The sequence below is a fragment of the Nilaparvata lugens genome, chromosome 11, assembly GCF_014356525.2.
Source record: "Nilaparvata lugens isolate BPH chromosome 11, ASM1435652v1, whole genome shotgun sequence".
Lineage (NCBI taxonomy): Eukaryota > Metazoa > Arthropoda > Insecta > Hemiptera > Delphacidae > Nilaparvata > Nilaparvata lugens.
Genome location: NC_052514.1, coordinates 3,781,839 through 3,806,256, shown reverse-complemented (window position 1 = coordinate 3,806,256; position 24,418 = coordinate 3,781,839). Strand labels below are relative to the sequence as shown.

At 35.1% G+C, this 24,418-nt stretch overlaps 2 protein-coding genes and 1 long non-coding RNA gene across 11 annotated transcripts in view; 2 read left to right on the top strand and 1 right to left on the bottom strand.

The window, feature by feature from the left end:
* Positions 1 to 24,418, top strand: part of LOC111058182 (DNA N6-methyl adenine demethylase) — a 269,719-nt gene that overhangs the window by 196,767 nt on the left and 48,534 nt on the right. The gene's annotated exons all lie outside the window — the stretch shown is intronic.
* LOC111054681 (dnaJ homolog subfamily C member 28) lies at positions 1 to 24,418 on the top strand. 3 transcript variants are annotated; one of them, XM_039437437.1, is made up of 9 exons: positions 1 to 88; positions 1,127 to 1,285; positions 3,685 to 3,816; positions 4,656 to 4,793; positions 11,070 to 11,287; positions 16,429 to 16,479; positions 18,047 to 18,197; positions 20,492 to 20,693; positions 23,578 to 24,416. In XM_039437437.1, the coding sequence occupies exons 1-9, from the start codon at positions 86 to 88 to the stop codon at positions 23,778 to 23,780; spliced, it is 1,257 nt and encodes a 418-aa protein (XP_039293371.1). In that variant the 5' UTR covers positions 1 to 85; the 3' UTR covers positions 23,781 to 24,416. The 3 variants fall into 3 exon arrangements, with proteins under 3 accessions (XP_039293371.1, XP_039293372.1, XP_039293373.1); XM_039437438.1 differs by lacking the exon at positions 16,429 to 16,479 and having other exon boundaries at positions 23,578 to 24,418; XM_039437439.1 differs by lacking the exon at positions 4,656 to 4,793.
* On the bottom strand, positions 2,748 to 16,413 carry LOC120353527. Its single transcript, XR_005572435.1, has 3 exons — positions 16,147 to 16,413; positions 3,697 to 3,857; positions 2,748 to 2,852 (listed from the first exon to the last, which is right to left on the bottom strand). It is a non-coding gene; the product is annotated as an uncharacterized LOC120353527 (long non-coding RNA).

Genomic DNA, 24,418 nt, shown 5'->3' with positions numbered 1-24,418 from the left:
GAAAAGAATAATCGTTATAACATAACCTAAAAATCTGACATAAAATTAATCTTTTCAACAGTTTATTTTAATTTACGAGCATGAAATGGTTTGAAAATAAGTACCTTACAATATATTTACATTCATTCAACAAACTGACAATTTTGATAATATAATTTTAAGCTTGAATAACCCTTGGTATAACCTTTCTTTATTCTACTTTGCTAGCTTCATGACACAGTTTTTTATTCATTTGGCAACCTTTTTAGCAATTGAAAGCTATCATTATAAAAAATTAAAAGGATGCATTAATTTTTAAATTAAGCAAATACTTCATTACATAACCTGCAAATAAGTTAATCAAGATTAATATTGGGTGTGCAAGAAAAGCTGCGTTTACACCAATGTTATTAACAAAAGTATTATTTTCCGTTCTTATAGATTAAACGGAACTTGACAAACACATATGCTCATAATGTGTATGATGAGTTATGTTGAATCTAATAGAATCTATAAGGTAGGAAAAATAAACATTTTGTTAATAACTTTGGTGAAAACACGGATTTAGCTTTTTAGTAGGTATGCAACTCTTATCTGTAAAAGCTGCGTTTCTACCAAAGTTGTTAACGAAATGTTTATTTCTCATTCCTTATAGATTCTATTAGATTAAACATAACTTATCATACACATGAGCAGCATATGTGTTTGTCAAGCTCCGTTTAATCTAATAGAATCTATAAGGACTTAGAAATAATCATTTTGTTAATAACTTTGGTGTAAACGCAGCTTAACCGTCATCCTGATTGATTGTAGACTAGTGGGAAATGACCTTTTTGATAAATAGAATAACTTATTTATACTTGAGCTTTATCAAAGAACTAATATTAAGTCACAGAATTGAATATAAAAAATGAAAAGGAAGCATCAAAGTAAAAATTTTCTCTATAAAAGGCAAGTACTGATACAAGAGTCAGTTTTTAGGCCTACCCATAAATTATAACAAAAAGGATTAAACTTGTTTCTTCAGAAATAATTACAGGAATTTAGAGATTTAAGAATTTAATTTAAACATGTTGGAGTTAGTAAAATAATGACTTTTGTCTGATTGCATTCAAGTTGCAGCTTAATAACGGTTTCTATTTTTCAGATGGAATTAGTATCCAAACGAAAACCGATAACAAATCTATTAATGGGCCAAGAATCAATTAAATTCATGTATAATTATTTCCAAACAAACTTGAAGACAAACCATGGATTTCTCCGTTGTGAATACTGCACTTTCAAAACTGATGAGCTGAGCGTGAAGGTAAACTAATCAACAGTCTAATGTCCGGTTGCACAAAAGCCGGTTAAATTTTAACCGTGATTAAGTTTACGAGAACCAATCAAAGAAGGCCTTTTTTGACTGTAGGTCAAAAACCTAGTGAGGTCTATGTTTCAACTCAATTTGCTTTCGTCTGTCTGTATGTAACGCGATTACGGCCAAACGCGTTCATAGAATTCAATGAGGTTTGGCAGGAATATTCCTTTTTCAACTGCGCGTCGATGTATACACAAGGTTTTTTGAAATTTTTCATTATTTAAGGATAATATGAAAAGAAAAGGAATTCCTCCATACTCTGATATCATTATATATATCATCTACTTTGAAGATAGAATTAATCAGACTATAGAATTATTCATAATCAATCAGCTGACAAGTGGGTTATTCATTGCATGCATTACACAGATGTCTGGCGGTGTCTATTTCTATAAGGTAGGGTTTCAATATTTTCTATGATGCGTGCCCATCAGTATCAATATTCTCACATTTGAAAAACAAATTTAATAGGTGATTGAAAATAGAATAAAAAATGATTAAATGTACTGAATAATGCCGAAGAAATTATAATATTCTTCATTGAAAAAAATTAATTTTAAAATAGTTGAGAAATATTTTTATCAGATGGAAAGATTATCACGAAACTGGATAAATCATCATATGGGATACAAATTCAAACGCGAACTGAGTTTATTAACATAAGTGAGTTTTTGATCTAGGAGAAAACAAATAACAGTTTTTATGAGTAATTATGATTCAACTATGAATTGTGAATCAACTAGAAAAGGTGACATCAGATACTTGTGGATGAGAAAACTACGTGAGGTCTACTATTAACAGAACTACTAGTTAAAGAAGGCTTCTCTGATTAGTTCTCGTGGAATTAATCACGATTAAAATTTAACCGGCTTTTGTGCGTCCGCCACTAAGGGTGTGATCACATTGTCTGCATATATGTGCACATCACGTCGAATCATGCATGAGCCGGGAAATTAAAATTTGAAAAGTGTCATTGAAACACATTGGCCCATATGAATAAAACCAGAGCAAATGCTCATGAGCAAGAGCATGGAGCATATGTGGTTGTAATCGTATCTGGTATAGTTTCCTCTTCCTCATACGAATTAGTTGAGCCATTTTACTATGAGCAAAAGGTGATAAGCTGCTCTAGACTAGACTCACATTTTTTGAAGCATTTGCTTCAAAAGTTGAGCAAATGCTCTTTTTTACTCATACAATTTTGAGCAAATGCTCAAACTATTTTTTCGATGAGCATGAGCAAAAGGTTTTGCTCACGTTTATTCATAGAAAATGAAGCAAATGCTCAATTTTTTAGAAGTATAAGCAAATGCTCAATATTTTAGAAGTATAAGCAAATGCTCAACTTTATTCATATGGCCCATTGTGATCACACTCCAATTCAAAAATTAGTCGAATAAGTTTCATAATTACCTTTTTACTTGATGTTTTGAGTAATCCATTCAACATTTAGATCATCCAATCCACATGTTTTTGAAGTTATCACTTATCACACATCCAAGAAATGAGAATTCTGAAAAAGAATGTAACGTATATGAATCCATTTCTCACACAGTACCCTAGGTATTATTATAGAGAAATCATAGATACTACAAATATTGAGGTCCACGTTATAATGGCAGTACTTGATTACCATTGGTGTTGCTATCCTTGTCTATCATTCGACAAAGCAGATCTATCTAGCGCTATCCTTCCTTTTCTAGCTCCGCCACGTTGCCAGATCAGTTTTCAACTATGTAGAAATATATTTTTTTCAACAAATTATTCAACTTCAATTATAAAAATGTATTATTATATTATTGAAGAATATAGATTCTCGACTAATAAGATACAAGATATCATTTTTAACAAGAATAAACAGTTGTAATTATTTATTTATTGAGAATACATAACATGAAAAAAGTACAACTCGAAGAGGTTTACAGCTAAACGCCAATGTTAATCACTGCCTCTATAGAAAGATAGATAGATATTTATTGATAATTGTTACAAGGCTCTTGACTATGGTAACATTTACAGAAATTGACAATAAAATTAAATCAAACTCAATGGATAAATAATTATTTAACAGTTCTGCATCAGTATAATCAATTACAATATAGTATAATCAAAGAAAATAATATAGTATATATTAAGCCATCAACATTATACTAGATCACATAGCAATCAATACTGGAGGAAAGAAAAGATGAAAAGAATAGATGACAGTGGCTAGGCAGAGAATCGGCAACCTAAAGATCTAGTTGTCACAGTGAGTCAATCAATTCATTTATTGAAGAAATTTGACTGCTAGTCGTTCTATTTAGTAACAAAAAAAGTGATATAATTTTTCTTTTAAATTTCAGAAAAGTTATTACCTGTTGGGGGTGCCTTATGGAAGTGACCAGGAAACCGTTCGACAGGCTTTTGTTCAACTAGTCAAGAAATATCATCCTGACAGCGGCTCAGAAAAGGCGGATCCACAGCGATTTCAAGAGGTTTTGTATCAGTTGATCATCCATTTTTATATGATTGAGACCTATAACAAAACAATAAACCATGATTCTTTGCATATTACATTTTTATAGCCAACTATTAAAGAAAAGACAATATCATTTAAAGTAAATGTATCAGAAGAAGATATAATAATAAAATAATAATAATAATAATAAATAAATTCATCTCCTTTAAAAAATGCAACAAACAATTAAAACATAAAAAGTGCAAAATATCTAGAATATAATACAATGAGTCTATAAAAAAATATGGAATTTAATTTTTAATATCTATAAATTTTTCAATTTTCAAGGAAGGCAATTTTTCATTGAAACTTTATGAGAGAAACAAGGCACAAACATGTATATAATTATAATTGGTTAGTTAAGAAAATAAAAATTTTTGTTGGCAACAATTTAACAAGGCAATATTCTTCATTGAAACTTTGTGAGAGAAACAAGGCACAAACATGTGAATAATTATAATTGGTTGGTTAAGAAAATATGTGATAGTTCTTAATCTATTTCAATTATCATAAATTTTTGTTGGCAACAATTTAACAAACAAAACCAAGCAGAATGTCAAGAATAAGAAAAGTAATATTTTGGAACTCAATTCAAATGAATATACTATTTACCTATATGTAACTTGTTTTCTATCAATAGATAACTAATTCATCTATGCATATTTATTCAATAAATATCTGCTATAAACAAAAAGCATGCAGTTGCTCTGTGACTGAAAATAAAATTACAATAACATTGTTTCATAACTGATAGATGAATTAAAGTGGCTGAAAAATGAGTTGAAGTGACTGATAAATGAATTGATCATTTTTCAGATAGAAAATGCTTATAGAAGACTACAAAAGAAATTCTCTGAGGACAGGTGGAAAAAGAACGAAGGCTTGGGAGAATATGGATTATACTATGATGAAAAGAAAGGGGCACAAAAAGGTGTTGAAGAGCAGAATATTAATGTAAGTTATTTACTCAAATTAATCTATATATATATAAAAGCAGTTTTTGACAACATTTTCGCCATTTTAGCCGCCATCTTGGATTGCATTTGATCGAAATTGTTCGTGTCGGATCCTTATAGTGTAAGGACTATATGTTCCAAATTTCAAGTCATTTTATTTCACACACACCACACACACACACACACACACACACACACACACACACACACCACACACACACACACACACACACACACACACACACACATATACAGACCAATACCCAAAAACCACTTTTTTGGACTCAGGGGACCTTGAAACGTATAGAGATTTAGAAATTGGGGTACCTTAATTTTTTTCGGAAAGCAATACTTTCCTTACCTATGGTAATAGGGCAAGGAAAGTAAAAAAGTAAGTGAAAAATAACAATATCACATGCCCGAAATTCATAAGATGACATAGCCAGCTGTGAAATATAAACACAATCATTTAAAGAATTATTGTGTTTTCTTCATCAGAAATAAAAAAAATCTGGTGTGGCGCACTCACACAACTTTCCTTGCCGTTATGAAAATTGATCACCTGACGCTAGTGTTCCCGCGCATCTCAAGTCTACTATTCAAAGATTTGAGCCAGCTGGTGACAGGGCAATAACGCTGGAGACACACATGAGGTCTGCTATCTCTTCATAGTGAATGATTTAATAGTGTCACAAAGTGAATTTTTGTGACGGATGGAGAGCCGTCGACTAATGCATAATTTAGCGAATTTATTCTGTTTTAGAATAGGAATAGGATCGACTTCCAGATATATTTTGTTAGATTTGCAGTTGTGTACATGCACATTATCACCATCGCCGTCAACCCCTTTAAATCATCAGCAGCGGATTCATCTAACCAGATATTTCCAGATCTTGTTTACCACTCGGCTACCGAGTTGAGTCGGTATCGCTCTTCATGAAATTTCTGGAATAGAAATATTGTTTACCGGCCTAATCTACTATATGAATCAGCAGTATTGTCATCATTTGCTGCACCCTTAGCATCAGGAGCAGCTGAGTCAAACCCCGTCACATGACCAGTGGCGTGATCGTCTTTTCAGACTCTCATTGGTCAGGAAGCTCTTTTCCCCCGGCCTCCTAATTTTCAGCGACCCGGTGCAGCTTCAAGAAGACCTGGGAGAAAGCAGTTGTTCGGTGAACGGGTTCGTGTACGGCTGCGTCCCGAGCGGCGCTCCTAATAGTGGTGTACTAGAGGGTTAATATTCCATTCTGTATTTTAGTGAATGGAATATTGTATGTCGAATTGCCGACTGTATTTGAAGATAGAACTTCCTGGGGGATTTTCTTTCTTGTTGGTTATTTTTCCTAAATTCGTATCACTGGGGGTGAACGAGTTATTCTTGGTTTTGAAACCTGTAAGGGATCTCAAGTTTGTGTTACAAACAGTTGAGTGGGGAAATTTAGCTAGGCTCTTATAGCGGGTTATTTTTGAGTACTTAATTTATAAGTCTCGACTCTGTCGCTTCACGACGTTTTTAATTAACTTATAATACGGGAAGTGGGAATCGGTTCGCTATTCTCCGTATCAGTATCTACGTCATTTCAGGTAATTGTATGTCAGGACTGGTAGTCCGTATATTTTTCCTTCTCTGTAGTAAGGTGGCCTTTAGTTTAAAGAGTAATTTTTCTCCATTGAATTTTTATTCTTGTAGGGAAACCCCTGTCCTTTTTAAGAATAGTTTTACTCAATTAATTTTTATTCTTGTGGGAAAATCCCTGTTCCTTTTGAGAAAAGTTTTCTCGATTAATTTTTATCCTTGTAGAGAGATTATTATCATCTATGGTAAATTTTCCTTGCTTAGTTTTCATACTATAGAGTGACCCTGTATTTTAAATTCGCTTAGCAGTTTCTGACTTGCTGTAATTCCAAGTAGGAAAAGTCCAATCCTTTTCCTAGAGAACTCAGGTGCAGCTTGAGTTCGTCCTTGTCGAAGTTTCTAGACTGCGACGTCCATTCTCTTTCTTTCTCTTCACTTTCCCTATTCTAAAATCCTTCTAGCTCTCAGGTACAGCTTGAGGACTTCCTCGCCGAAGTTTCTAGACTGCGGCATCCTTTCTCTTAATTCTTCCTGTGTTAAAATCCTTCCTGATCTCAGTTCCAGATTCGAGATCGTCCTAGTCGCGGGTTTTCAGACCCGCGAATCCTTTCTAAAATTCTTAGAAACCTGTCTTCTTTAATAGCAAATATTATTTGCTGGTTTTCCCTGTGGAAAATTCACGAATTTTCCCGTGATCTCAGTTGCAAATTAGAGATCGATATTGTGGTAGTCCTTAGACTGGCAATTACTTGGAAAAATCTATTGAAATCTTTTCCTGAATTAGGAGTCTCTGACTCGATATTTTCCTTGTGGAAAATCCTGGAAGAATCCTTTCCTACCCTGACAACGACAGACTGTTGTCTTCCCGATATTATTCTACAGACTGTGTCTGTGAAAAATCTTTTCTATCCTCTCATAATAGTCGACATACTGACTATTAATTTAAAAGCGTTTCGGACGATTGAGAGTGATTCCCATACCCTTAAGGGCAGTCACAGATTGGCCCTTAATAACCGGCGCGCAGTCATCAGATTAGCGCGGAAATCCTGTTTAGCAGTTTCAGAATTGCTGAAAATCCTTTCGCAGCTGCAGGCTCGCGACTCAGAAATCCCACACCTCAAACCTTATCCTCTGAATTTTAATTACCACATAATTAAAATTGATATACTGCATTTAGCTAGCAGGTTCAGCTTGCTGAGAGCTAGAGCGCAATTCTCAGATTGCGGATTATTGAGCAGATATTTATTTGCTGTAGAGAATAATAATCTTATTATTGATTCTCTGTTCCCTATACCCGATACCGTATACCTCATACCCTGCACCCTATTCTCTATAGCTTACACCCTATACCGTGCCCTATTTAACTATGTCTTAAATACTACTAATAACTCCATAGTTCCGCCATACCGTTACTCCATAGCCCTCACCTTAAACCCCATAGAAAAACCACATCCTGGGCTTGCAGGTACAGCTTGCTCGCCGTCAATTCGCAGTTGGTTCAGATTGCGTACTACCTTTATAAATAGAATTATTGGTAGGGATCTGATAGTCAGATCCGTCTCCTTGTATAGGGTCATCTTAATCTCCCTTAACACCCACCCTGTATTCCAAAGGCCGAGGGCCGAATCGGCCAGCAACGGCACGGGCAAACGCTCTTCCCCTGAAAGTAAAAATCTCGCGAAAGAAGCAGAGGGTAAAGAATCAGGATAGAGGGAGAAGTGTAGGTCCGGTGTCTCCACCTGTCAGTACGGCTACTGACCCCGACCCATATCCGACTGTAGCTAGTCCGCGTCGTAGCAATACTTCGCAATTATTAGGAAACCTAGAGGGTGGAATAGGTCATACTAATAATAGAATCAACAATAATTTGCAATTGAATAATCACATTTTCTCGAATTTAAAGCTTATTTTCAATTTTAGTTGAAAATGTTACTGAACATTAATTGTAGAAATTTTCATGCTCAATCTACTCCACTTGATTTTTTTTGTTTCAATTGTATCTGAAGCCTAATAATTGGGAATCTATCTGCATTGATAGGGCGAAGCTCCTGAAATTTTTACAGATATAGGACTTATTGCAGTTGTTAGAGCTTATCAATGACTATTTTAGGTATTAATTTGATCAAAATCGTTGGAGCCCTTTTTGAGAAAATCGTGAAAACCCCTGTTTTTGACAACATTCTCGGATTGCATTTGATCGAAATTGTTCGTGTCGGATTCTTATAAAGTAAGGACTATACGTACCAAATTTCAAGTCATTCCGTTAACTGGGAGATGAGATATCGTGTACACAGACGCACATACACTCATACACACACACATAAAGACCAATACCCAAAAACCACTTTTTTGGACTCAGGGGACCTTGAAACGTATAGAAATTAAGAAATTGAGGTACCTTAATTTTTTTCGGAAAGCAATACTTTCCTTACCTATGGTAATAGGGCAAGGAAAGTAAAAAAGTAAGTGAGTGAGCGAGTATGTGAAAAATAACAATATCACATACCCGAAATTCATAAGATGACATAGCCAGCTGTGAAATATAAACACAATAATTTAAAGAATCATTGTGTTCTCTTCATCAGAAATAAAAATAACAAGCAAAGCTTGGTGCCCCAATATTATATTTTTCTATTTGGAACATTTATTGTTAATAGTAGGTAAGGTAACCCGTGTTTCACAAGGGTCTATATTAAAACTTTGCAAACTGAAAACTTGATGTGATGAAAAATTCGAAATTTAAAAATAGGCCAATAACCATCCTTGGTTAATAAAGAATCTTTATGCAAAAAATCAAATCAATCAGTCCAGTAGTTCAGACGTGATGATGCTTCAAACATAATTTTCCTACATAATTTCACGTATGTGTATGAGCCAGCTCTTTCCATTATCATAGTGAAGATGATGGATAGATGAATGATTTATCAGTAAAAAAAAAATAAATGCCTTTATTGAACAATTGCATGCGTAATAAACATTAGATAGTAATTATTAACAATATTAAACAATAATAAATATTCATTACATTAAATAAACAGGTACAGACAAAATGTCGGCTTATTCCCCATGGCATATCGCCGTCTGGGGGAGATTTATCAGTATCTATGAATGAGATTAACTTTTGAACGGTTTGAGAAATCGGTGCTGTTTTCACCATTCATTTTCTATTGAAATTCTGTATCATATGACCAATGTTAGTTTCTGTCTTCTAACTTTGTCTTAAGACTACCTTCCAATTTTATTTTACAAAGTGAACGTTTTTCTGAAGTCCATTATCTTACGAACAGATATGTCCAGAACCTCATCACCGATTATATTTAGAGAAACTGCAACTTTCACTGGTTCCTTTTTCACACTCTTTCCACTAGAAAGTAAATAAATTTCAAAAGTTTGTTTGAATCTTTTCCAGTTTGAAACCACACCACCCTCCAATGTGAGTGGTGCTGGTATACACACTTTTCTAAACTATTTAACTCGTCATCATGTTTTTACTTTCCTTGCCCTATTACCATAGGTAAGGAAAGTATTGCTTTCCGAAAAAAATTAAGGTACCCCAATTTCTAAATTTCTATACGTTTCAAGGTCCCCTGAGTCCAAAAAAGTGGGTTTTGGGTATGTGTGTGTATGAGTGTATGTGTGTGTGTACACGATATCTCATCTCCAAATTAACGGAATGACTTGAAATTTGGAACTCAAGGTCCTTAGACTATAAGGATCCGACACGAACCATTTCGATCAAATGCAATCAAAGATGGCGGCTAAAATGGCAAAAATGTTGTCAAGAACAGAGTTTTTCGCGATTCTCTCGAAAACGGCTCCAACGATTTTGATCAAATTTATACCTAAAATAGTCATTGATAAGCTCTATCAACTACCACAAGTCTCATATCTGTAAAAATTTCAGGAGCTCCGCCCCATCTATGCAAAGTTTGATTTAAGATTCCCAATTATCAGGCTTCAGATACAATTTAATAGAAAAAAATCGAGTGGAAAAGATTGAGCATGAAAATCTCTACAATTAATATCCAGTAACATTTTCACCTAAAATTGAAAATAAGCTTGAAATTCGAGAAAATGTTATTATTTCAATTGCAAACTGTTTGCAACTGTTGGTTCTATTAAATCATTCACTATGAAGAGATAGCAGACCTCGTGTGTCTCCAGCGTTATTGTCCTGTCACCATCTGGCTTAGATTTTTGTTTATAAGTAGACTTGAGATGTGCGTGAACACTAGCTTCAGTTGATCAATTCTCATAACGGCAAGGAAAGTTGTGTGAGTGCACCACACCAGATTTTTTTGTTTTGAAATAAAACCAACATCACATGTTTTCTAACATAACCTTTTACCTTCTACTTCTTTTCAGTGGCTTCTACCATTTCCCGGCAATATTGTCCCCAACAGAGATACTGGACCTGCCCCTGCCAATCCTGGGTCCAGCTTTACTGTTGGGGACAATCCTGGGTACAAGTATGCTGCCCCTGTCAATAATCCTGGACCCATCCGAATTTCCAATCCATCATTAGATTAAACAGATGATGTTTATCAAGTTCCTCTTAATCTAATAGAATTCATAAGCATATCAAAATATCGTACGAACAAAAATGGATGAGTGTGTGCGGGGTATAACTATAAGTTATTTTGAATTACTTACAATAATAATAATCATGAAATGAATGAATGAATGTTGTTGCAGCACACAGCGCCCCAACACAGACAATACTTGACGTACGGGGGTTGGGGCACGGGAACCCCCTCGCAGAGAGAGCGTCACTACCAGAAGAGCCGCGCCGAAACAGCTGTTAAGAACGTGTTCCAACACCGCATGGACAAGGTCATATCAGAGACCGTTTGCACGGAGGAGCAAGCCCTGGCACTCAAGGACAAAGCTGAGGCCAAGAAGATCAAAACACGGTCAGAGATTTCTGTTCTGTTTAGTAAAACCACTTATGAGAGTGTCCAATACTACAGAGTGTCTGATAAGTCACTCCCTATTTTTGACCGAGCGAAGTGAGGTCCAAGATTCAAGTCGACGGTTTGACATTTCTCCTAATGTTTAAATGTTTTTATGTTGCGCATTTACGGCGAAACGCGGTAATAGATTTTCATGGAATTTGACAGGTATGTTACTTTTTTAATTGCGCGTCGACCTATATACAAGGTTTTTGGAAAATTTGCTTTTCAAGGATAATATTAAAGGAAAAAGAGCCTCCTTCATACGCCAATATTGGAGTAAAAATCAGACTATAGAATTATTCATCATAAATCAGCTGACAAGTGATTACACAGATGTGTGGAGAAGCCAGTCTATTGCTGTATTTCCATAAGGTCTAAAGTTTCAATCAGGTACTTGTGGATGAGAATACTGCGTGAGGTCCACTGTTCACAGAAGTACTAGTTATACAGCTATAATTTCTTTATCTATGAACCAATTTTGTTAGGACTACATAAATGTTAGATAGAGCACTCCTTGAGGTTGTGTTCAACACCAATTTTCATTTGTTTCAGTTTAAAAATGCCCCTTCTCTTGACTGTGGAAGAAAGAGCCAAAATACCAGCTCGTCTGGCAGAGTCTGGAATAGCCACCTCTAATACAAGGCCCCGGCCTACAATATTGCAACGTCGCAGCGTAGGCCTAGAATCTAATACATGATTGGTGAAAAAGATTTTAAAAAATACCAGCTGATCTTTTCCACCAATCATGTATTAGATTCTAGGCCTATGCTGCGACGTTACAATATCGTAGGCCGGAGCCTTGTATTAGAGGTGGCTTTGGGTCTGGCCCCTGTTTCATAAAAACTTAGAAGTCCTGTAATACAGGAACAGCTGATTTTATCGGCTTTATTGACAATGCAATTGGAATAGTGATTCTCCTGTATTACGTGACATAAGTTTTATGAAACAGGGACCTGGGGATCTGTGGTACGAGTACAAAGGTGGCGGAGGGCTGAACGAGGGATCCATGCAACACTGGATGCAAAAACACTGAGATCTTTCTTAAGAATCGTTGCAACAGAGTAATGTGAAAGACCACTTTCACGAGATCCTTGATGCATTGATTTCTGAGGGCTCCTCATGAACATTTCACGAACTCTGTCAACATTCTCTGCTGTCCTTGACGTTGATGGTCTTCCTGATCATCTTGCATGTGCGGCACTCCCTGTTGTTAGTAATTTGGAATAGCAATTTCTAACAGTTTTTACATCCAGTGTTGCATGGATCCATGATGGTTCAGCCCTCCCCCACTTTTGTACTCGCACTACAGATCCCTCAACACACCATCAACACAACAGACCATCAACGCAATCAACACAAGAGACCATCAACGCCATCAACACAAACACCATCAACACAATAGACCATCAACACACCTCATAACGAGCTGCTATTTTGGCACGTTCTTCCAGAGTTAAGAGAGGGGGAATTTTTAAACTGAAACAAATGAAAATTGGTGTTGAACACAACATCAAGGAGTGCTCTATCTAACAAATGTGGTTCTAACAATATTGGTTCATGGATAAAGAATTTTTTGCTGTAAAAAAATAGAGAGAGACTTATCAGACACTCTGTATACTAGCAGTTCTGTGAACAGTAGACCTCACGCAGTATTCTCATCCACAAGTACCAGATGTCAACTGTTTTAAATGTTAACAAACTCAGTTCACGTTTGAATTTGTATTTCATATGATATAATTCATCCAGTTCCGTGATGATCTTTCTATCTGATGAAAATTATTTTTTTAGAATCAAAAATATTATAATTTCTCAAGCATTATTTAGTTCATTTGTTTATTTTTATTTACCTATTAAATTAGTTTTTTCGAATGTGAGAATATTGATACTGATAATACCATGTATTAATGTACTACCATGATTACATACATGTATACATACAATGAAATACCATGTATACATACTTAATACGCATAATAATACCATGAGTGCAAAACAAAATATTGAAACGAAAGACCTTAAAGCTGCGATTAGACCAAATTTATTAAAAAAATGTTAATAACTCAATCCTTTTAGATTATATTAGATTGAACATAACTTATCATACACATGATAAACATATGTGTTTGTCATCTTCCGTTCAATCTAATAGAATCTATAAGGATTAAGTTATAACTATTTTGTTAATAACTTTGGTGTAAACTCAGCTTAAAGATGCATACCTCTTTAATGTCTTTGATTGAAACTATAGACCTTATACAAATACAGTAATAGACTGGCTTCTCCACACATCTGTGTAATCACTTGTCAGCTGATTTATGATGAATACTTCTATAGTCTGATTTTTACTCTAATATTGGCGTATGAAGGAGGCTCCTTTTTCCTTTTATATTATCCTTGAAATGCAAAATTCCCAAAAACTTTGTATATAGGTCGACGCCCAATTAAAAAAAGGAACATACCTGTCAAAGTTCATGAAAATCTATTACCGCGTTTCGCCGTAAATGCGCAACATATAAATAAATAAACATATAAACATTCAAACATTAAGAGAAATGCCAAACCGTCGACTTGAATCTTAGACCTCACTTCGTTCAGTCAATAAAGAGTGATGCAGAGGAAACGCATGTTTTCCGAACCGCTACTACTCGGCGATGAAGGGGGTATTGTCCTTGAACGAACGTTGGCAGACGGCCCAAACTATGCCATTTCAGTCTCTATGGAGCGTTGGAAAGTACAACATCGTGTGTTCGCTGTCGAGCAGTTTTAGAAGCAATGAATCGGTAGTCACAGTGCAACGTCTTTTTCGCCACACTGCACAGAAAGCAGCTGTTTTCCAGTCCCTACGTAGATCTGAAAGACATTGTTTGCAGACGACTCTCGTCTGACGTCAGAACAGGTTTCTTTCCTGCTAAGGCCGGAAAGAGTACCCTTTCCGGCCGCTAAATTTCAGGTGTTCTAAAACAGCTGATCAAAAAACTTTTCATTATTTGAGTTTATTATTCAATAATAAAAACATTTATAATAATATCATCTTATTGTCATTTGAAAGAATAAAAAAGTATAAACTCAACCTCCCACATAATTGAACATAATCTTTTAGGTTATTTAGACAAATCAGAATAAAAAATGAAAATACTTGGACAATTTCCTGATATTCAGATTACCTCAGATTTGCTAGAGCTATCACCTTCCACTTTTGCTTTCGGAAGTGCTTAATAAACAATTATTCTCATATATATATTGTTTATTTTTCTGCGTGGCGAAAAATAGCGTTCGCACCACGGGCAAAAATGTTTTTCCGGCTCTCAATGTTTTCTAGTCCTCGGCCTACGGCCTCGGACTTGAAAAACGATTTTGAGCCGCAAAAGTCTCATTTTCGGCCCTAGGTGTGAAATATACTATTCCCGAGAATATTCTGACTCGATCCACACATTTTACGGACTACGAACTGAACGTGGAAGACCAGGTGGTTTCTTTTTCATCACAGAACCAGTACTTCTAAACGCTTCAACCCATTGGAGTACAGTATTTCGATCAGGCATTACACATCGACGTCCAACTCTAAAATATTGACGTTGCACTGCGACTACAGATTCATTGTTTCTTAAACTGCTCGACAACGAACACACAATGTTGAACGTTCCAACGCTCCATAGTGACTGAAATGGCATAGTTTGGGCCGTATGCCAACATTCGTTCCAGGGCAATACCCCCTCCCGTCACCGAATACTAGCGGTTCGAAAAACATGCGTTTCCTCTGCACACTGCACCACTCTGTACAATCGTACCTACTTATAACTTCAGGCATGGAATAAACCATCTGTATCCGTTTTCTCTGTGTCAGGCTGCTTCAATGTCTAGGGATTTCAAGTCCAATCAAATGATTAAGCGGTCCCGACTGCCTGAAAAGCAGTCGTTAGGTCATGTCAGAGGCCCTGAAATCGATCAGTTGCGACCTGAAAACTCTGACACCAAACCTAAGCCAGCCAGGTCACATGATATTATTATTATTATTAAGCGGTCCCCTAGCCTGTCAATATCATTGTACACTAAGGCCCAGTTGCACAAAAGCCGGTTAAATTTTAACAGTAATTAATTCCACTAGAACCGATAAGAGAAGGTTTTTTTTGAATAGACGGCTTCTGTGATTATTGGTTCTTGTGGAATTAATCACAGTTAAAATTTAACCAGCTTTTGTGTAACCGGCACTAACAGTACCTACACCTATATACAGTACCTACATTACACAGAGTTTATTCTAGTTGTCCGATTTTATAAGTAAGAACATTATTGACAATGAACTACAAACTGCAGAATATTTAACATTTTAAGAAACTTGATGCTGGTTGCACAACAGCCGGTTAAATTTTAACCGCGATTAATTCCATGAGAACCAATCAGAGAAGCCGTCTCTTTAAAACACAGAGTTAAATTTTAACCGTGAATAATTCCATGAGAACCAATCAGAGAAGCCGTCTCTTTAAAAACACAGAGTTAAATTTTAACCGTGAATAATTCCATGAGAACCTGTTAAATTTTAACCGGTTAAATTTAAGTTAAATTTTATACCGGTTAAATTTTAACCGCGATTAATTCCATGAGAACCAATCAGAGAAGCCGTCTCTTTAAAAACGCAGAGTAAATTTTAACCGTGATTAATTCCACGAGAACCAATCAGAGAAGCCATCTCTTTAAAAACGCCTTCTCTGATTGGTTCTCGTGGAATTAATCACGGTTGAAATTTAACCGGCTGTAGTGCAACCGGTCCTTAGAGATTTTTTTTCAAACTGATTTTGTCTTCATTTAAAATTACTCACGTTATGAATCGTTCGATACTTGTCCTCACTGATGACGTTCCAAATCAATGCTGAAGTCTGACAGTTCTCATCATGAATATTGTAGATTTCCTGAAAATCATAAAACAGAATTTATCAGTCAGACATAATTATCAAGACAAATTCATACAATTAGTAGTGTTTGATAAAGGAATTTTAAGACTCAGGAACCGGACTGTTGCATATTTTCAAACTCAAAAACAATATTATCAAAAGTTAAGTTATTATGTTGATAACTGATGGGAATATTTAAATGTTTTACAGTTTCTATCACGAGTTCAAGAAATTTTTCAAGCATGCAACTGTAACTCCACGGTAAAAACTGAATGGTATTATCATTAATTTATTCCGTAGTTGTTGAACCTGGTGAATACTTTCTATAATATAATATTTGTTAATAGGATTAAAGCGAAGCTGTTATCGTACTATAGTGAGGTCCACGTTATAATGACAGTGGATGAAGATAGAAGAATAGCGATGCCGATTCTCTGCATTAATTAATTATATTTCTACACTGTCAAAAACATAATTGGCATCGTTGTGGACCTACAAAAGGATAGTACCACCGGCTTTGTCGAATGATAGACAAGGATAGCAAAATCAAAGTTGATCAAATACTGTCATTATAACGTGGACCTCACTATAGCATGTTATATTAGTATGTATAAAACTCATAATTTTCCGAAGTTAATACGTTACTTTAGTAGTTTTTGAATATGGTATGTTATGGTTTCAATTCTTACAATTTTTCATCACTTTCCCATAAATTCTATAATAAATTATCAGAGTACAATTAGAATAAGTATTTGGCAGGATATCAGTCTAGTTTTCAGTTAGATATAATGATTGATTCTTTATTCTTTATTGATTGATACAATAAGTACATCATCAAATTGATAGGGAGAGAAAAAAATAAGGTAACCTTGTGCTATTCCTCTCCCAAATTTAGATAAGGTTACACGTAGTCCGAAATAGGTCAAGACTTTCACTTATTTTCACAAAGTAGATTTTTAAATCTTATATGGTTCAAAACCAAACATAGAAGAAATATTTCACATTATTATCACTAACATAGGAAATATTCACATATTAAAGAAATATTTTGCAGGACCAAAAAACGAACTTAATATTGAATGAAAAAGACTAAGAAATTGTCAAAAACCACAGATTTATTGATACTTAAAAAGACCGGTTTCGGTTATTACACCATTGTCAATCTCTGATAATCTAAAACTGTTTTAGTTTATCAGAGATTGACAATGGTGTAATAACCGAAACCGGTCTTTCTAAGTATCAATAAATTTGTGGTTTTTGACAATTCTTAGTCTTTTTCATTCAATATGAATAATTACCACAATATCAACTTCTCAACTACACAAAAAGAAATTGTCAAAAACCACAGATTTATTGATACTTAAAAAGACCGGTTTCGGTCTTAATATTTTTTTGTATATAATGTTCTGTTGATATTAGAATTAAGATGGCACTGGCAATAATTATGACTGATCTCTCAAATGCACACTGCCTGTTTATACGAGTTCTTCCATAAAAAGTCTGAGATTTATGAAAACTAGAGCTGAAGAATTGTGTTACAAAGATAAAATTATCATGTAATGAGTAAAGTATGTACTGTAAGTGTAGTATGTAAGAAGGAATTATTACATCAGGTCATATTTGATTATCATTCATTGATTGATGATATCATATTGAAATCATAATTGGAATTATTGGATAAGTTCAATTGAATTAGGATTCCACTCTACTCTTGGAAACATACTAGCATTAATAGATCACAACCTTGGGATGAATTAACAAACTATTGACCCAACACGTACTAATAATTCCAAAAACTCAATTCTAATTGACCTCCATATATTTTTAGGTATGGGCTTGAACGTCTAGTTGAGGATTTGATACAAGAGTCGATGAACAAGGGAGAATTCGACAACCTTCCTGGCCAGGGAAAACCACTAGGGAGACAGTTTGACCACCACAATCCCTATGTCGACCTTGTTACACACAAACTAAATCAGGTACAGTCATAATTTGTCATTTTTCTACACAATTATTGATAGTAACCATAGACCCGGTTGTACAAAATCCTGTTGAACTTTAATCAACATTAAATGTCACGAGAACCAATCAGAGGTTTTTTTTAATTGAGGCTCATCTGATTGGTTTTCTTGACATTTAATCACGGTTAAAATTTAACAGGCTTTTGTGGAGCTGAGGCATAGTCTGAAACTAATGTCCAAGCTCAGACACTGTCTTGTTGGTAATGTCTAATTTTCTTCTATTAAGTTGTGTTATTTTCTAGTAGCCTATCTTCAATATTGTAATATGATACGTTGCTGGTTATCCATCTTGTTTTCACTAAACACTCAAATTCTTTGGTGTGGCGACAACCGTTTCGTGCCGGTGTTGCTCATTCTCAAGTCAAACAGAAACATAAACTATTTCTAATTAGTAGATTAACTAATTTAACTTTCTAATTAGTAGATTAACTAATAGTTTTTGTTTAGCTTGAAAATGTGCAACACCAGCACGAAACGGTCGTCGCCACACAAAAGAATGTGAGTGGTTTTTCACTTTGAAGTTATAAAAATACAATAGTAGTAATATCATAGTGAAACAATAGCATAAGTAGATATCCCATGGTATGGGGCGTTTATGTCGCAACTTTTACTGTTATCTCAAGCTGATAGTCCACGTAGTTCTTTCCTGTGAAGCTTTATGACGCTGGTAGTCTCTCATATTGTGCCGTTCATACACTCTTACCCGGTCAAAACAGTAAAAATCGACAGTAATCGGCTTGAGATAACAGTGAAAGTTACGACATAAACGCCCTATACCATGGGATATCTACTTACGCTATTGTTTCTCTATGGTAATATCATACTAAATTTCGTTGAATTATATGATATAGGTATGCATTTCCTCTGAAATGGATCGAAAATAGATTTGATTCGCAATCTGTTGGATGACCCCAGGAATCGCCTTCACTGATCACAGGCCAGTTATAGGATTTCTGCCCAGAAATCCTGAGCTGCCTCCTGGTGTTAACAGTTAGATGAGAACGCCTTCAAGAGAACCGTCAGGAAGCTGCTTTATCACAAGGCATATTATAATGTGAATGAATTTATGAGTGATGATTTGAATTATTATTAAAAGTGGTCACAGTTTGGATCTGCCATCTTGATAGTTGTGTGTGTTTGTAATTACGTGCAAATTAAATTGAATTTTGTGACGCCATCGATCACACAAGTGTGGATGAAGCAGAAGGTATTAGATGTTGATTATTTGTCTCTCCCTAAGACAAAGGCCCGGTTGCACAACAGCCGGTTAAATTTTAATCGTGATTAAACGAGAACCAATCAGAGAAGGCGTTTTTGAAAATACGGCTTCTCTGATTGGTTCTTGTGGAATTAATCAAGGTTAAAATTTAACCGGCTGTTGTGCAACAGGCACAAATTCTCACATAATTGGATATAATACACCTTATCTGAATTTGGGAGAGGAATAGCACAAGGTTACCTTATTTTCTCTCTCCCTATCATTTTTGATGATGTACAGGATGACACAGAATAACGGGAACTTTTAAAAACGCCATAAAACATTAGTGGGAAGGGCAAAAATGATTTTATTGAAACTAATGTAAAGTTCAAGACTTGCCATTTGAGAATTATTAATAACATCTATCACTTTTTGACAATTTCTTCTTCAAGATGGCTTCCTCCTGCACGAATACAATCTGTGTTGAAATCCTCTTGAAATCTGTGTTGAGATTCCTGAACGATTGCTGCAACATTTCATATGGGATATTTATTTATTTATTTATCATTCACAATCAGCTTAAGGACAAAGAAACAGACTACAGTCCAAATCTTCTTCTCATCACAATTTCATAAAATAAATTGTCCAAATATATTGTTAATTTCATTTTGAATTGTCTGTTATGATTCAACCACAGTTAATGGTCACATTGTGAAAACGTTTAACTTGAGATAGATCCATCCACAAACAGAAAATCACAGTTGGACAGATCATGGGACCAGGAAACGCAGATGTTGCAGCGATCAATGAGGAATCGTAAACACAGTTTTCAAGAGTGTATATGTGCAGGAGGAAGCCATCTTGAAGAAGTAATTGTCAAAAACTGATAGATGTTATTGATAATTCTCAAATGGCAAGTCTTGAACTTCACATTAGTTTGAATAAAATCATTTTTGCCCTTCCCACTAATGTTTTATGGCGTTTTTAAAAGTTCGCGTTATTCTGTGTCTGAATGAATTTGTATGAATGAATGAGTCATTCAATATAATTGCAGGTGCTGATAGATAACGGCTTCGTACCAGAGTGGATTCAACTACAGAAAGAAATCCGTGAAAGCGAAGATGAGATAAGAAAGAAACTGTTGGAAGAAAGGAGTAGGCTGGGCAGGTTACCACTGAATCGAGACGACCAAATACGTTGGAGCCGAATTTTGGACAATACACAAATTCATGTCGACAAACTCAACAAGAAAATTGGTGAGCCATCGAATTTGTAAGAACATTGAAACAAATTCAGAACGTATGGAGTAGAATCAACTCAATACAATAGACTACAAGACAACTCAACAAAATCAAATTTATGAAAGAAAATTGGTGAGCAATCGAATTTGTAAGAACATTGAAACAAATTCAGAACGTATGGAATAGAATCAACTCAATACAATAGACTACAAGACAACTCAACAAAATCAAATTTATGAAAGAAAATTGGTGAGCCTTTGAATTGAAGAAAAAACAGCCCGTATAGAGTAAATCAACACATAGGTACGAGACAACTCAACAAAATCAATCTGAAACTCTGAAACAAAATGTATCTGAAACACAATAATGAGAAGAAGAACAGATCACACGTTAAACTAGAAACACAAAAATGGAAGATTTATCATAGTCTGTCCAAACTGCCATGAGCCCTTAAAGGTTAAGCCGACCCTCGCTCCCCCACGCCCGGCCTACTTGCGCCATTGATATACTATTTATACTACGTAGTATACAGGTAGGCAGACTGTCCCTTTACTCTCACACACACAAAAGGAGACTTCGCTTGTGTGTGTGTGAGTAGTAGGAGGGTCGGCCTAATCCTTCTGAGCTCATGCGAATTTGGACAGAGTATAGAAATTGCAGTTAGCCAACTGGTGGAGAATTATTACTGAATAATAAGCATTTCAAATATCCGATGAAAGCTGAATAAATAGAACTAAGGACTCGCAGAAGGAAGAATGTAACTGCCCAAATACTGTGCCCAGACCGGGAATCGAACCCGGTACCATACCTCTCTGTTGCCGGCTTTATATGGCTTTCATTGGATATTTGAAGTGATTATTATACAGTAGAAACACAAAACTGAATCGCATATTTTGATAAAACCTAATTAATTTTAAACAAGATTCAATAATATAGCATGAAGTATGATACATAACAAAACACAAGTTGTGTTATAGAAGTATACAACATAAAACACTTAATAACAGAACGCAGAACTTCTATAGTTCTAAGCTTATTCCATTATAGCATAAATCAAGTAAAGTAAGGCTGGTTACATACACACATCGACTTTTGGACGTACGATTTTTTGACGTCCTTCTATTAGATTAAAACAGATTATGTTTGTCAAGTTCCGTTTAATCTAGTAGAATTCATAAGGATGGCAAAAAGACGATGTGTGTGTAACTGGCTTTAATATAGAATAATGGGCCATATGCATGATTTACAATATTATAGAGTAATAGAGTAATGGACCAAGCCACATGAAGCGGTTTTCAGATAAGTCTCTCCGATTGGGTTGGCGTTCGGTTCGAGAATCAGCCAATCGGAGAGCTTCCTGTCCTGTCGTCTCGTCTGAAAACTCCTCTTGTGGCTTGACCCATTACTCTATCTTCTATCTATATATATATATAAAAGCGAAATGCACTCACTCACTCACTCACTGACTCACTCACTCGCAGAACTAAAGATCTACCGGACCAAAAACGTTCAAATTTGGTAGGTATGTTCAGTTGGCCCTTTAGAGGCGCACTAAGAAAGGATTTGGAAAAATTTCCAAAGATACACCCAAAATCTGCGTTTTTCCAGCGTTTTTTTAGCGTTTTCTGAGCTTCATCGAGAACAAATGAAGAGAAAATGTTCAAATTTAGTACAGAAGCTCAGCTAGGGTACGTAGTAATGTTGTGTTAGAAGTAATTTGAAATAACGCCAAAGATACGCTTAAAATTAGCGGTTTTTGCTTTTTCTCAGATTTATCGAGAACAAATTAATAGAAATTGTTCAAATTAAGTACAGAAGCTAATATTGTAAATCATGCATGGCCCATTATTCTAAAATTTAAATACTTTAGTTTCTGTCGGGCTGTTTCTGTTTGGGTGTTGGTCTGTGTGTGTGTGTGGGTGTGTGTGTGTGTGTCTGTGAACACGATAACTCCATTCCTAATTAACCGATTGACTTGAAATTTTAAACTTAAGGTCCTTATACCATGAGGATCGACAATAAGAAATTCAATAAAATTCAATTCAGAATGGCGGATAATGGCTAAAAAAACATGTTTTTCACGGTTTTCTCAAAAACGGCTCTAACGATTTTCTTCAAATTTATACCCTAGATAGCTATTTATAAGCCCTATCAACTGACATGAGTCTCATTTCTGGGAAAATAGCAGGAGCTCCGTAATATTCCTGAGAAGAATGAATTTTGTTAAATTTCTATCACGATTTTCTCAAAAATGACTTGACCGATTTTTTCAAATTCATATCCTGTATAGTTATATATCAGCTCTATTAACTGGCATGAGTCTCCTCCCTGAGAAATTAACAGGGGGTCCACCCCATCCTTGAGAAATTTACTTTGTAACCTCCTTCTCGTGCGTGAGGTAGGTAGGTAGAGAAGTTTATTCAAAAGAACACATGTCGATATTTTATTTGTAGAACAGCTGTTTTGACAACTTTTAAAAAATCCTCAAATTTCATAATTCAAACAAAAGGAAAATGTACTCTGAACACAATCACAATAGTATAATCGTAGTTTTAATTATTTAGCCGCCAATCGGCATAATGTTATTCCATAAATTATCCTCGTTAATGAGGCTTTATAGATCAATGAGCAAGGAAAGTTGTGTGAGTGTACCACACCAGATTTTTTCACTTTGAAGTTATATTAAAATACAATAGTTATAATCTAAATTTAAGCTAAAGAGCCAGTTACATCATGTAAAGCCAGTAAATCATGAATGACCTATTACTCTATACTGTAAATCATGATTGACCCATTACTCTAACGCCTGAAAAAAATGATTCATGTCGCTTGGCCCTTATGTTATTGAAAACTGCCAATCTCCTCTATTCGACTTCAATCTACTTTCTTTTGTTTCTAGGGAAATATAATTTAGTTGTACCAATGCTGCAGAAACAGGTTGTCACTTTCAATTTGCTTCGAGAAGCACAAAGAGTTCTGGAGGAAGGAGAGCACAGTAAGGGAGAACAAAGCCAACCCAATCAACATCAAACGAGTAAGACAAAGAAAGAAGACGACGGATCCGGATTATTTGGTCTTTTCTCCTTCCTGATGAAAAAATAACTCGATAAAATTTCTAGCCCTTGTCTAACCAAAGCTGTCAAATCATTTTTCTTACTGTGTGATACTAGATTAAACTGGTGGCAGCCAGAATAAATTGTATGAAAGGATCTCAGTGGTAAAATGTACTTGAGTAATATTGACAATTTAAAAAAAACACACATATGTTGTCAAATTCTAAACAGTTTTATTTGGTACACGACCATGTTTTCGTGACCACACCGGTCACTTGAGTTGAGTTGACAGTCAACTTGGAAATGTGACCGGTGTGGTCACGAAACCATTGTCCTGTACCGAATAAAACTGTGTAGAATTTGACAACATATGTGTGTTTTTATTCAATTATGGAACGGTTCTACAATATTGACAATGACTCAGTCGAATTAATATTGACAAGTACAAATATTGAAACTTCAAGATTAATTGAATTCAGTGTAAGTTGCTGGATTTTGAAGTATAATTTTGTATACATTCAGTGCTTAAATGGATAAAATCAAATGTATTGTGTCAAATAATAGAATTTTATTTGTAAAAATTTGGGGAGAAGACAGTTTTGGGCTATGCCTGTTGTCTTCTACCAATCATATAATTTATATTATAATTATGATTTGGAATTGTCAATGAAATAAATAAATAAATTG

Coding starts and splice junctions, on each gene's coding strand:
- LOC111054681 (XM_039437437.1), top strand. Junction 11,288..16,428: donor GCCAAGAAGATCAAAACACG/GTCAGAGATTTC, acceptor AATGTTTTACAG/TTTCTATCACGAGTTCAAGA. Junction 16,480..18,046: donor CATGCAACTGTAACTCCACG/GTAAAAACTGAA, acceptor ATATATTTTTAG/GTATGGGCTTGAACGTCTAG.